This window comes from Chionomys nivalis, chromosome 22 (assembly GCF_950005125.1).
Source record: "Chionomys nivalis chromosome 22, mChiNiv1.1, whole genome shotgun sequence".
Taxonomy (NCBI): Eukaryota; Metazoa; Chordata; class Mammalia; order Rodentia; family Cricetidae; genus Chionomys; species Chionomys nivalis.
In genome coordinates this window covers 39997253-40010302 of record NC_080107.1, presented here as the reverse complement: position 1 = coordinate 40010302, position 13050 = coordinate 39997253, and the positions used below count along the sequence as shown (strand labels likewise).

Sequence of the window (13050 nt, the reverse complement as noted above, 5' to 3'; positions counted from 1 at the left end):
TGGCCTACAGAGGGAGTTCCAGGCCATCCAGAGCTACATAGACTTTGTTTCCATAAAATAACATGTAATCCCTGTAATGCAAAAGGCAGAGACAGGAGGATCAGGAATTCGAGGTCATCCTTGGTGATATAGTGAATTCAGGGCCAGCCTGGGCTACATGAGACCCTGCCTAAAACAGAAATGTTGGGCACCTTCAGTGGTTGGGTAAGACAAACGGTGAAAGCAAAGATTGCATTTTGCTTTACAGAGCCTGGGAGTGACATATTCACATACACACAGCATGGGAGGGGAGAGAGCTATGGACCCAGCTTTTGGGGTGGGGATGGGGGTCCCAGGTGTCACCCAAACAGATTCCTCACAGACTTTCAGTCGCATTGAGAACGAGCAAGCTGAGGCTGCGTGGGCTCTGAGGGATGTTCATGGCAGCCTCTCTGTGCTTTCCACGCGGCTGAGATGCCCGCGCAGGAGTGCTTACCAGGCACGAACCGATGCCCCACGTGAAGGGCTGGAAACTGCTGAGACTGAGAGCACCCTAATTCTGGCTTCTAGTCACACTGGTGCTGAGAGGGAAGAATTTACTACAGTGCATTGTGGCTGCCCGCTCAGGCCTCACCGCCCTTCCCAGACTGCTGATCTTAACAGTGAGGAGACCCAAAAGGACCTTAAGAGCTACTCCTTGCTGGCAGGGGTGATTGGGAAGACAGGCTGCCCCTTCTATATATGGTTTACTCGTTACCCACTCCCCCCATATCCACATAAACCTGGTTTCTTCCAGCTCACGGAGCCTGGGGTTTGGTGGGTCTATAGGGGTGTTTGAGCTTGGGCCTATTGATAGTGTTGCAGGACTGATTTCTCCATGTGGCCAGCAGGGGACAGCAGAGAGCCACCAGCACCGGCAATCAGGCGACCGTCCTGAGGGTGACATGTGACGGCTGTTTACCAGTTTGGGTTTCCCACCTGTGACTGGGACAGCGGAGATTGTGGGACACTCGGGTAGCTCTTAAAAAGGATGAAAAGCTTTGAGAGCTAAAGCTTCCCACCACTCGTCAGCGCCTTGGTTGAGGAGAGGTTCCCCCCCTCCAGGGCTGATGGGAGGGGACCCAAAGCTCCACCCAGGCCCAGCCCCCAGCCCCAGGACACTTCCTTCTCCCCAGTTAGCCCAGGGGGCTGGGTCAGGGCAGGAAGCCACTGGCAGGCCTTTCTCACAAACCATGGGGGGAGGGGGGCTTCCTGCCGGTACTGCTACCCCACCCCCAAGGCATGGACAAGCCCAAGTCCAGACCTATCCCAGGGGCTCAACCTGTCACATACTCATAGGTTCACCCCATATCTCCTCCCCTCACTCCCAGCCCAACACAAGGGGCTCCTTCTGCAGTGGGGTCTTTATCGAATCCCCTCACGGATACCCTTACCAGCCATCGTAGATCAGGCCCTGTCATACAAGACACCCCTCCAACCTGAGACCTATGACATGTGACACCTCCAGCCCCAGCTTAGTTTGACCTCAGTTCTCCAATCTGTACCTGCCATGGGCTGTGGAGACCAGGGGTGTGGGGTAGGGTGTTAAGAGTTCCTGGTAAGGTGTCACTTAAGCAAGGCAGAAACAAGAAACCCAGTGGCTGACTGAGGGGAATGAGCAAGTAGGGGCGGGGAGGAAGGGAGACACACGGACACGGATGGATGGGGGACGGGCAGGGGACTGGACGGTGCTGGTCTCACAACCTCACACCTGACCCGGGAGATTTATGTCAGTGTCTTTATTAGTGGCACCTCTTTCCCTGAGAGGACTGTGGGGTCAGAAGCCCAGAATCAGCCACACTGTCTGTCCTTCACACACCCCTGGACCCAGCATGTGGTCTGCACTCAGAATCCCAGGATATGCTCCTGCACCTTGGTTGTGGAGGTTCAGGGGGCCTAAGGTTTTGTGTCCAGCTCCAGAAACACTGTTTCCCTGCTTCATCTGAGCCCTGGGCTTGTTCAAGATAAATCAGGGACCTTCAGTCACCTTTCCTGATTGATTAGCTTGGACGATATGCCATCGTTGCCTCCAATCCGTTGCCTTTTTCCCGGGATCCCTAAGGTCCATCAGCTTCCTCATCCAGATGGCTTCTCCTGCCCACTCTGCTCTCCTCATAGCCTGGCTTCCTGACCATCCATCGGAGCCTCAGTTTAGTCCCAAAGTGACCCAAGAGGCTGAACGCCTAGTGCTTCGGTGTCTTCCACCCACACAGCCTCTCCCAGCCGCAGTTCAAGCCCGGAACCAGCTTTCGAGGTCTTCATAGACCTTGCCGCGGGGCAAGTAAGGGTAGCGGGCACAGATGGTGCAGAAACGTTCCCTCCAGTCACCCAGGAGCCGCACACGGAGCCGGTCTCGCCAAGCGAAGAAGCGCTGGTAGCGGCTCTCATTCATGCTGACAAGGAAGACAGCCAGCTCGCGGGCTGAGCTGAAGTCATCCACGTGCACAAAGGCATCTGGAGGCACAAAAGCCTCGTAGGTGGCCCGCGGAGGTCCCAGCACCACAGGCACCGCACCAGCTGCCAGCGCATTGCGCCAAAACTTCTCAGTGATGTAGTCCCGATGCTGTGAATTCTCGAAGGACAGGTAGAAGCGGTACCGGGCCACAGTGGGCAGCAAGCAGTTAGCGCACAGGGGCCGTCCGCTGGCACGACCAAACACATCCACCTGCAGGTGAGGGGCCAGCTGCCGGTACAGCCTTGCACGCTGCTGCCGTTCCTGGAAATTGCTGACCACCCAGGCGGCCATCTTGCTTTTGGCTGGTAGTGGGGGTGTAGGCCCAGAGTAGGGCTCCAATCGACCATAAGGTACAAAGATATCTGAATCACGCCGATAGCTCAGCACCCAGTTGAAGATGCCTCGGAAATGATGGAGACCACGGCTATTGCTGGGCGATTCCAAAGAGGCCCAGACCCAAGGCTGTCCGTGCGGCCTCTGGTCCAGGGGCAGGCGAGACTGCAGGGTTTGCAGCTCCCGGTGATGGAAAACCACAGCATCTGCACTGGCTAGCAGGCTCCGGTTAGAACTCAGGCGGCAGCTAGCCATGCCATAGTGAGTGCAGGTATCACCAGTCAGCTCTGGGGGCCGGTTGGTGAAAGGCCAGTGCCAGATGAGGATGGTGACTGTAGGCTGAGGCGCCGGGGCCCTCCCAGGAGCTGATTCCAACAGCCAGAGGAGCCAGAGGGCCATGAGTGCTGCACCTCCAGCCAGAGCCCCCCAGGCTCGCAGCCTCCAGGTGGGGTTGTACCCTGAAGCAAGATTTAAAAAAAAAAAAAAAAAAAAAAGAGAGGTCCTGTCACCCTGGGCCCAGGGATGCCCATAAATCCCCACCATCCCCACCTGGGATGTCTCAAGGGCCAGGCACTCACCAGCGCAAGTCATTCACAGCCTTCCGGAATCGGTCACCCAAGGAAACGAGACTTTCAAATCACAGCAGCCTCCCCAATAGAGGCACCCTAAAATCACAGCTGCACCTCAACTCAGCCCCTGGTGTCTCCCTTTCATCTACCCAAGGTGAGGGAAGCCAGGGGCCTTCCCACTTCTGCCCCGCCCTAACCCTCGGGTTTTGGCATCAACCACCATCCCACCCCACCCCACCCACCTCATCCTCTGCTGGAAGAAGGAATTGAGACAGGAAGAAGGCTAAGCCAGGGCCCCCTGCCCAACCCTGCTGGTCCCTAGAGATGACCAGCTAGGCATATGGAGGAGGAACTGGATGCCTGCTTGCTCTCAGGAAAAGGAAATCCCCTTTGTGAGTATACCGAGCAGAAATGGCCCTCCTCTCCAGACGAGCACCCCCATCCATGGCCCACCACCCAACCCCAGAGCACCCGAAGAGAGCAACTGCACGTCCCCAGGAGGCCAGAGAGGCCCCTCCCTGTAGTGACACCCACTTTCCCCAGCCCCCCACTGAGCTGACCCTGTTCTTACAGGCCCTCGGGCACCACAAATTACGGCTCTCAGAGCCCAGCCCACCCCACCTCTGCCACCTCTAGGAACCGCCTCGTTCACAGAATTATAGTCCTTAGAAAAGGGCCCCATCACAGTCCGGTGGGACCTTAGCGCATGCCCTCTAGGGCAGACTCAGCTGCCTTGGACGCCAGGGAGGGCTGGGATGCACATGTCTCCCTAGAGACCTGTGGGCACACAAAGCTTGAGCTGTAGGCTCAGCCCAAGGTCTTGGATGGACTAGGAAGAGCTGCAGGTCACTTCCTTTCTTCCTGCTATCCCAGGAGGGGGCTTTCCAGTCTGGAAAGGAAGGAGTCTGTATGTCCCTGACGTGGACAGGCAGACTGGTGGGCAGGGGGTTGGCATCCACTCTAGAAGCAGGAAGGCTGGTCCCAGCCTCAGGTCCAGGCTCGTTTGGCTCTCCTCCAGCTGACCTTGGTGGGCTAACCTTCCTTTCCCACTCACTCAGGCCCCTAATCTGGACCTGCAATGACCCAGTGCATGGCGGGGTGGCCTGGCATGGTCACCCAGAGCTGCTTCAGCCCATGCAAGGCTTCTAGCCAAGGTGCTTCCCTTTCTTCACCCCCACCAGATCTCCCACTCTGCTGCCCAGGACACTGTGGGGGTCTCATATGGGGAACAGCAAACTTGTCTGGTCCACATCCCAGACTCCAGAACGGGAATCCTAAAGAGAAAGACACTGCGAGATCTGCTGCCCCAGCGTCCTTTTTAGGGACTCCTCCTACACTTGGTCCTACCCTGCCCTGTTTCACCGCTGGGCTTCCAGGACTCCTGGCCTCCCCCAGCCATAGTCTCACATGACGTGCTGCGCTGCTGTTGAGACAGGAACCAAGTAACTGACAGCAGACCCGTGGTGGCGGCAGAGGCGAGTGCGGGAGAAGGTGGCTGTTTGGCACCTCGGTGGTGCCCCATCCCCCCAGTGCAGGGTATAACCTCCAAACTGTGGTGGGGAGTTTGCGCAATGCCCAAAGGGGAAGAGAGGGTGTGGGTGCCTCCAGAAGCCATTTAACTGGCTGGAGATACAACCGAAGGTGCCCATGGAGTGGGCAGCTGTGCCCTAGCCTTTCTAATCACTCGGTTCTCAGCGAGATGACCATAGTGATAACTGCCCTCTCAGCCCCACCCCTGGCATCTTCTCTCCATCTCTCCCCAAGTAGGGTGACCCCAGGAGAGCCACACCCTGGCTTCAGACTTTCACTTCACCCCCACCCCACATATTCTCCTTGTGGTAGGAACTCAGAAGGCAGTGTGGGACCTGCAGGAAGGGGGCCATCCTGCCAGCTTGGGGCCACAGGCTTCTGGCTGCCAGAACCTGCTGTCCTTCCTGTTTGTGCCACCAGGCTGGCTGGGGCTCTTGCCCCAGCCTTACCCGCACCCACAGTCTGTTCCCTTCCTGGGTGGATTTGAAGGAACCTCCCCCACATCTGTCTTATTACTGTCTCACCCTCCCATCCAGCCCAGGTTGGCAGCTGTCAGGGCCCCTGATCATGGGAACATACTAACTGGGGAACAGATTCAGAAGTTTTACCCAGAAATGGGTCAGAATGAAAAAGGAAAAGGGGGGAGGACTGAGAGAACATGAGTCAAAGGGAAAGCCAGGGGCCTCAACATACCCCTTTACCCTACCAGGCCTCCCCAACTCCCAGGGCTGTCTGGGAAACAGGGGCACCCAACCCCAGCTCTGCAGCTTGGAGGGAGCAGAATCAAGATCACACACTCTACCCAGCCTAGGAGACCCTGTGCCCCCTCCACCAGCTAGGGTACACAGAGACTTGGGGCAGCAGGCGGGTGAGAAACACACTACCTCTTGCCTGCTTGCCTGCCTGTCTGATCCTCACCCAACCTCCAAGGCTGGTCAGATGTGTGCCTGGAGGGCCCCCTGGTGGCTATTCTCTGAAGTCACCTGATCTTGCTGAGGAGGGAGCTGACCTGCTTAACGTTCTGGGGACTGGGGTGCAGAGCTTGCCTTTGGGGAAGCATAGAGATGGGACTTTGTAGGGGAAGGCAGTAAAGGGGACTCATAGGTGAAGGGGCATGCTGCTGAGGGTAACACGAAGGTGGTAATCAGGAGCCAGCTAGGCTGGGCAGCAGGCAGACAGCCCTAAAGGGCGTCGGAGAGGCGTGGTCTCTCGCACTCCAGCCCCTCCTCTTCCCTTCTTTCCCATTATGCCTATGGGGAAGGAGTGTGTCCCTGTACTTGTCCAGATGAGCTACAGATCCGCTGAGAGCTGGTTCTCTAGGAACCCATGTACCGCACCCCAAGTTTTGCATATCTTTTTCTGTTTCACACCAGGACACACCCCTCTGGGCTGCACAGTTGTTGGGAGGCTGAAATTAGGGTACACAGAAACAGGGGCCACTCCCTGGCCCCCCAGGCTGGCAGGGGCTGAAGGACATCACCTCCCAGGGGATGAAGCTGGGAGGACTTATTTGTGTCTGTGTGTGTGTGGCTATGTGTGTGGGCCTGTGTGTGTGTGCCTATCTGTGTGTGTGCGCGCCTCTGTGTGTCTGTGTGTGCCTGTGTGTGTGCCTGTGTGTGTCTGTGTGTGCCTGTGTGTGTGCCTGTGTGTGTCTGTGTGTGCCTGTGTGTGTCTGTGTGTGCCTGTGTGTGTGCGCCTGTGTGCGTCTGCGTGTCTGTGTGTGCCTGTGTATGTGTGCCTGTGTGTGTGTGCCTGTGTATGTGCCTGTGTGTGTCTGTGTGTGCCTGTGTGTGTGCGCCTGTGTGCGTCTGTGTGTCTGTGTGTGCCTGTGTATGTGTGCCTGTGTGTGTGTGCCTGTGTATGTGCCTGTGTGTGTCTGTGTGTGCCTGTGTGTGTGCCTGTGTGTGTCTGTGTGTGTCTGTGTGTGCTTGTGTGTGTGCCTGTGTGTGTGCCTGTGTGTGTGCCTGTGTGTGTCTGTGTGTGTTTGTGTGTGTGCCTGTGTGTGTCTGTGTGTGCCTGTGTGTTTGTGCCTGTGTGTGTCTGTGTGTACCTGTGTGTGTGCGCCTGTGTGTGTCTGTGCGTGCCTGTGTGTGTGCCTGTGTGTGTGCCTGTGTGTGCCTGTGTGTGTGCCTATGTGTGTCTGTGTGTGTCTGTGTGTGTGCCTGTGTGTGCCTGTGTATGTGTGCCTGTGTGTGCCTGTGTGTGTGCCTGTGTGTGCCTGTGTGTGTCTGTGTGTGTCTGTGTGTGCCTGTGTGTGTGCCTGTGTGTGTCTATGTGTGTTTGTGTGTGCCTGTGTGTGTGCCTGTGTGTGTCTGTGTGTGCCTGTGTGTTTGTGCCTGTGTGTGTCTGTGTGTACCTCTGTGTGTGCACCTGTGTGTGTCTGTGCGTGCCTGTGTGTGTCTATGTGTGTCTGTGTGTGTCTGTGTGTGCCTGTGTGTGTGCCTGTGTGTGTGCCTGTGTGTGTCTATGTGTGCCTGTGTGTGTCTGTGTGTGCCTGTGTGTGCCTGTGTGTGTGCCTGCGCTTGCATGCATGTGTGTGTGTAGAAGACATGCATTTTTTTTTGAGATAGGGTGTTTCACTGAGCATGGAACTCACCAATTGACTAGATGCCTGGCCAGCAAGACCCTGGGATCCGTGGTCTTTGGGGCTACAGACACACACCAACATACCTATTACACTTTTTGTAAAAATTACATTGGTGGAGGTTAGAGAGATGGCTCAGTGGTTAAGAACACCAGCTGTACCCAGCACTTGGGAGGCAGAGGTAGGCAGATTTTTGTGAGTTCAAGGCCAGCCTAGTCCACAGAGTAAGTTCCAGAACAGCCAGGGTTACACAGAGAAACCCTGTCTTGAAAAACAAAAACAAACAAACAGACAAACAAAAAAACAAAAACCCCACAAAAACAACAACAAAAAACAAAAAAACCACCGGCAGCTCTTCCAGAGAGCACAGGCTTGACTCCCAGCAGTCACGTGGTAGCCCTCCACCAGCTGTAACACAGTCCCGGGGTGTCCACACATTCTTCTAACTCCCAAGGGCACTGTACACATGTGGTCGACAGACATATATGCATGCAAAACACCCATAAACACAAAAAATTTAAATTAATGACATTAGGGCATGGAGCGATGGCTCAGAGGTTAAGAGCACATACTGCTCTTGCAAAGAACCTGACTTCAGTTTCTAGCATCTATTTTGGGGTGGCCTGCACCTCCAACTCCAGGGGATCTGACCCCCTCTTCTCACCTCTGCTCACACACCCACACCCACATATCCACACAGAGATGCACACACGTGTACATACTCTTTAATTAAAAATAAAAGTTGTTTAAAATGGCGTTTATTTATTTAGGGTGTGTGTGCACACACACATCTGTGCCACGGAGCACTTGTGGAGGTCAGATGACAGCTTGCCGGGGTCAGTTCTCTCCTTCCAGCATGTGGGGTCTGGGAACTAATTCAGTTCATCAGGCTTGGTAGTAAGACCATTTACCTGCTGACCTTTCTCGTCAGCCAAAATCTTTTAAATGGCGTAGGACTTATTTGTGTTCATGCGTGGATGCGGGTGTGGGTGCGCATGTATGGAGGCCAGGTCACAACTGTGGGAATCTGCGCTTTCCTTCGATCACGTGGGTGTCGGACTCAAATCACCAGGCTTGGCAGCAGGGGCCTTTATCCACTTCAGTCATCTTGCCGAACACTCATGCGGATGCTGTGAGCCCCAGGTCCTCACGCGTGCGCGGCAAACGCTCTACAAAACGAGCCGTCTCTCCAGGCCCTGAAGCTAGAAGACCCTGGTTCCTAGGATCACTGACTACGCTTTCTGTCCCATGCATGGTCTTCCCCCAGAGTCTTACTGGTTAGGGAGCACCATCCAAGTGGATGGGTGTCCCCAGGTTTGTGCTGGGGTAGAGACTGTCACCTTTCGGCATCTGTGCTGAGTGGCATCTGGAGGTTTTGCTAAGAAGACAAAGCGGCTGAAACAGATGCATCCCACTGAGCTTCCTCTCACAGGAAGCAGGTAGAGGGGCTGGGATCCTAGGGACCAGACCTGCAGAAGGCTCAGGTAGATATAGGCCTCTGGCAAGTCCGAGCCAGTGCTGCAGTGAGACTGACTTCCTGTTGGAGCCAAACAAAGTACCCTTCAGCAGGGGCCCTGGGGCAGAGAAGGGACAGCCACACCACCAGCACAGGGAATAGGGTAATATGCTCTGGGAAAGGCCCAGCTACGCTCCTTGTCTAAGAACTGAATCACCAAGTACCTATAGACCCCAGAACTTCCCTCATACACTGCAGAGTAGGGAGCAAAGACCCTAGAAACACACTGAGGATGTCTAAAATGTCATGACGGTGGACCTCTAGAACAGACCAGCAGGGACAGCATTGGGAACAATTGTGGACCCTCCCCCCACTTCTCAGACTGAGTCTGGAACTCTGGGAAGCCCCCAGCTCAGCTGCAGCCCCACCACTGAGACAGATGTGCTAAGCATCAGGTTGTCCTTTCTGCTAGATGAGGCCACATCTCTCTACCTCCCAGTCCTCTGTGGTCTACCTGAAGGTCGATAAGGCAGTGAACATCCACGAACTATACCTGCTCAGCTTTCTCCTCAATTCATTCCCACACCATAGCCCAGAAGGAAACAGGCTAATGATAAAGGCCAACCCAGGGTCACAGACAGCAAGAGAAGAGTTTCTTCTGTGGGAGACTCCGGCTCCCAAAATATACTGCTTTGAATAAACCAGTACCTTCAAGCAGTGTGGACCCCAATTTCTAACTAGTCTTCCCACCACTCTTCAGGGACCTCCTGGTGCCTAAAAAGTTTTGTCTTCCCTATTGCAGGGTTGTCCAGAGCCTGCACCCTCTCTACCCCAACAAATACTCCAGAGTTTTGAATACAACCTTTGCCCCCCTCCCTGTTTGACTAACTAACCTTGTTTTTCAGGCCGATCTACTGATGGTATGATTTCAGCACCTTTGACCATAGTATCACACACACACACACACACACACACACACACACACACACACATGCTTTACCCAAAGTATTAGCAAACTGCCATGCGTTGTTTGAGTTCCCCTGAGAAGCTGGCTCTGGAAGTGGGGTTGCCATCCCCGCATTTCAGACCCAGGCATATTTGTCTCAGTGGTCTCAGGATGCTCTCCCCCTCTCTCCCCAAGTCTGTGACAGAAGGGAAGAGAACAGAAAAAAAAAAAAGAAGTAAAAATATTGTATTCTAGCCAGGCGGTGGTGGCGCACACCTTTAATCCCAGCACTCGGGAGGCAGAGGCAGTGAGTTTGAGGCCAGCCTGGTCTACAAGAGCTAGTTCCAGGATAGGCTCCAAAGCAACACAGAGAAACCATGTCTCGAAAAAACAACAACAACAACAATGTATTCTTGAGGACAGCTAGAAAGCCAAGCCATTTCCAACAGAGGCACTGTGGTTTATTCTGTGATATAAATTGCCTACAGAAGGAAGGAGCTGGAGATTTGGCCATGAGAAGCTCAGTCATGGAGAGAAAGCTCAGTTGGGAACTCCGGCTGAGGGCCACAACTTCCCTAGTTGGTTTCTGCTGGATGTTTGCAAGCCAAGATGTGAGGTTGTCTTTCTGCTGTGATTTGTTCTTTTATTTGGAGTCATTCTGCTCTGCTCAGAACTTTGTCAAACTCCAACCCCGGGCCTCAACAGGGCTTCCCCAGGAAATCTGCACTGAACGGTTTGATTTGTTGTTTTCCGAGACAGGGTTTCTCTGTGTAGCCCTGGCTGTCCTGGAACTTACTCTATAGACTAGGCTGGCCTCGAACTCAGAGATACACCTGCCTCTGCCTCCTGAGCACTGAGATTAATGCCACCACCACCACCTGGTTGGACGTGTACTGGATGTTTTGAGCACGCAATCTGATGACGTTTTGTAATCTATCTCCCTGGTACTTGTCATTCAGTCTTTTATTTTGCCTTTGTTGTATTTTTAATACTCATCCATTCAAATCATAAAGTATGGTTATGATAGATCATTATTTTGATTGTACAGAACATAATTAGCATAGTCAGCAGGATGCCTTTTCTGTTTTTAAGGAGTGACTTCTATAGAAAGTGCGAAGGAAATGGTGACCAAAGGGTTGTAAGACGCTGATGCTCCCAGAGCGCTCAGCTCTCCATGCATCCGTGCTAGAACCAAAGGACTAGCAGTGACCCATGTCTAAAACTGCAGCCACAGGGTGAGAGCAGACAGAGTTCTCTGAATCTTCTCTCTCCCTGCCTTTCTTTGCTCAAGACCTCAGTAAGCCCCCAGACCTTAGCACAACTCATTCCCTAAAGTACTATTCAGGCAGGAAACCTCGACATGTAGAGGAAGCACCGGCTTAAACTAAGACATGACATAATCCATCAAAGTCCATAGTTAGGTGTTTCTGTCAGTTTTGTTTCCCTGTATCGACCAATGACTTTCTCTGGTGTGAGACCCTCCTCTCGTCTGGCTAAGACCTGTCCCCACTCCTCTTGGGAACCTGGATCCTTTTGGCTTTGCCAAGTTGCCCAGAGAAATGAAAGCAAACAAATAAATCAACCAACCAAAAGCCTTCAGCCTGTCCCGGTCCAGAAGCAGAAGCACTTGCTTGCCTTTCTTGTTGCTTGACTCCTGTTCATTGACAGAGCTGGTCCTTTGTGGAGGTGAGGAAGGCCAGGCTGTTCATCCAGGACCCCTGTCATCTAAGAGGAATGCGCACAGGGAGGGGACACAGTTCCCAACGTGAGCGATCCCTCTGCACCTTGCCTGATCTAAGCAGCCCTAGGGAAGGGAACAATTCCCCTGGGCTGAGCCTGAAGGAAAACAGAGAGTGTCACTCCTTTCTCTTTCGTGATTTATGTCACTTTTTAAACCAATGATCCATGTAATTGGAAAATTCAAAGCTCACCATTCTCGAAAAGAAAATTATAAAGTAACAATACCGCCATTGGCTGGGCGGAGAAATCACTGCCAAGCAAAGCAACAGTGAACAAGGAGATTCTAAACAACTTTCACCAGGCACTTCTTAGAAAGATGAAAGACAGCCGCTAAAAAGATTTCCTTTGACACCCAGTTGGTCACAGATTTTAGGGAAAAAAATTATAAATGTTTACAAAATTAAAGATAAACGTAGGTCCTTCACATCCCAGCTCCAAAGACTAAGAGGCAGGTTCAAGAGTTCCTAGATACAGCTGGATATTGCTGCCTCTGGATACCAGGGTTTGTGAAAATAGCAAAGTATCTGGATACTAGCACAAAGGGTGGGGGGAAGGGTGTTACTAAGTCCCTAATCTCAACCGAGACTAAATAAGAGATTTGAGGCTTTAAAACAGTTCTGACTTCAGCCCTAGAAAGGAAATCTAGATGTCCCAAAACCTTTTCATCTGTTTGTTCATGAAACAAAAGACAAAAAGCATTTGCCCCCAAACTTTGGTGCCACAGAAATGCCCCGTGACATTTCTTTCCCAGTAACCGAACCCTGTAGTCACAGGATGGCCCACTTGTCTAAGAGCTGTGACTGATACCGCTAGTTTTTGTTTGTTTAGTTTTTGTTTTTTAAGACAGGGCTTCTCTGTGTAACAGCCCAGGCTGTCCTGGAACTTGCTTTATAGACCAGGCTGGCCTCGAACTCAGAGCTCTACCTGCCTATGCCTCCCTGCGGATAGTGCAAGTTTGATGAAAGAAAGCAAGTTAACTCTGGGTCAAGATCTTATACTCACAACACCTACAATGCGGTTGAAGCCATCCTCTGAGGAGCACCTGCTCTAATTTAGAAAAAACAGAAAGAGAGAGAAAGATGCCAAGTGACAGAGCTCAGGTAGAGAGCTTTTTATTGGGGGAAAGTGAATGGAAGAGGGGGAGGGGATGGGGGGAGACTGGCCTCTGGGGGACAGGAGTAGCAGAAGAGAAGAGAAAAGAGAAAGAGAGAGAGAGAGACAGAATGATGGAGATAGAGAGAGATGGGAGGTGGGCAGGTTCCTTATAAAGGGACCATAGTGAACGTGCACAGGAGATGCTCTTAGTGACCACAGCTGAGGACATGTGCTCCACGGTCAGGCCAGTACCGATGCCCAAATGCCACCAGCAGCCACTGCCATCACTTTGGCTACCCTCTTTCCTGATGACTCAGGAGCCCA

At 53.1% G+C, this 13050-nt stretch overlaps 1 protein-coding gene across 1 annotated transcript; it reads right to left on the bottom strand.

The window, feature by feature from the left end:
* Positions 1 to 1757: 1757 nt before the first annotated feature.
* On the bottom strand, positions 1758 to 3451 carry Fut7 (fucosyltransferase 7). The gene is made up of 2 exons (XM_057755361.1): positions 3385 to 3451; positions 1758 to 3264 (listed from the first exon to the last, which is right to left on the bottom strand). Exons 1-2 carry the CDS (start codon positions 3395 to 3397, stop codon positions 2249 to 2251), a joined length of 1029 nt encoding a protein of 342 aa, XP_057611344.1. The 5' UTR covers positions 3398 to 3451; the 3' UTR covers positions 1758 to 2248.
* Positions 3452 to 13050: the final 9599 nt, after the last annotated feature.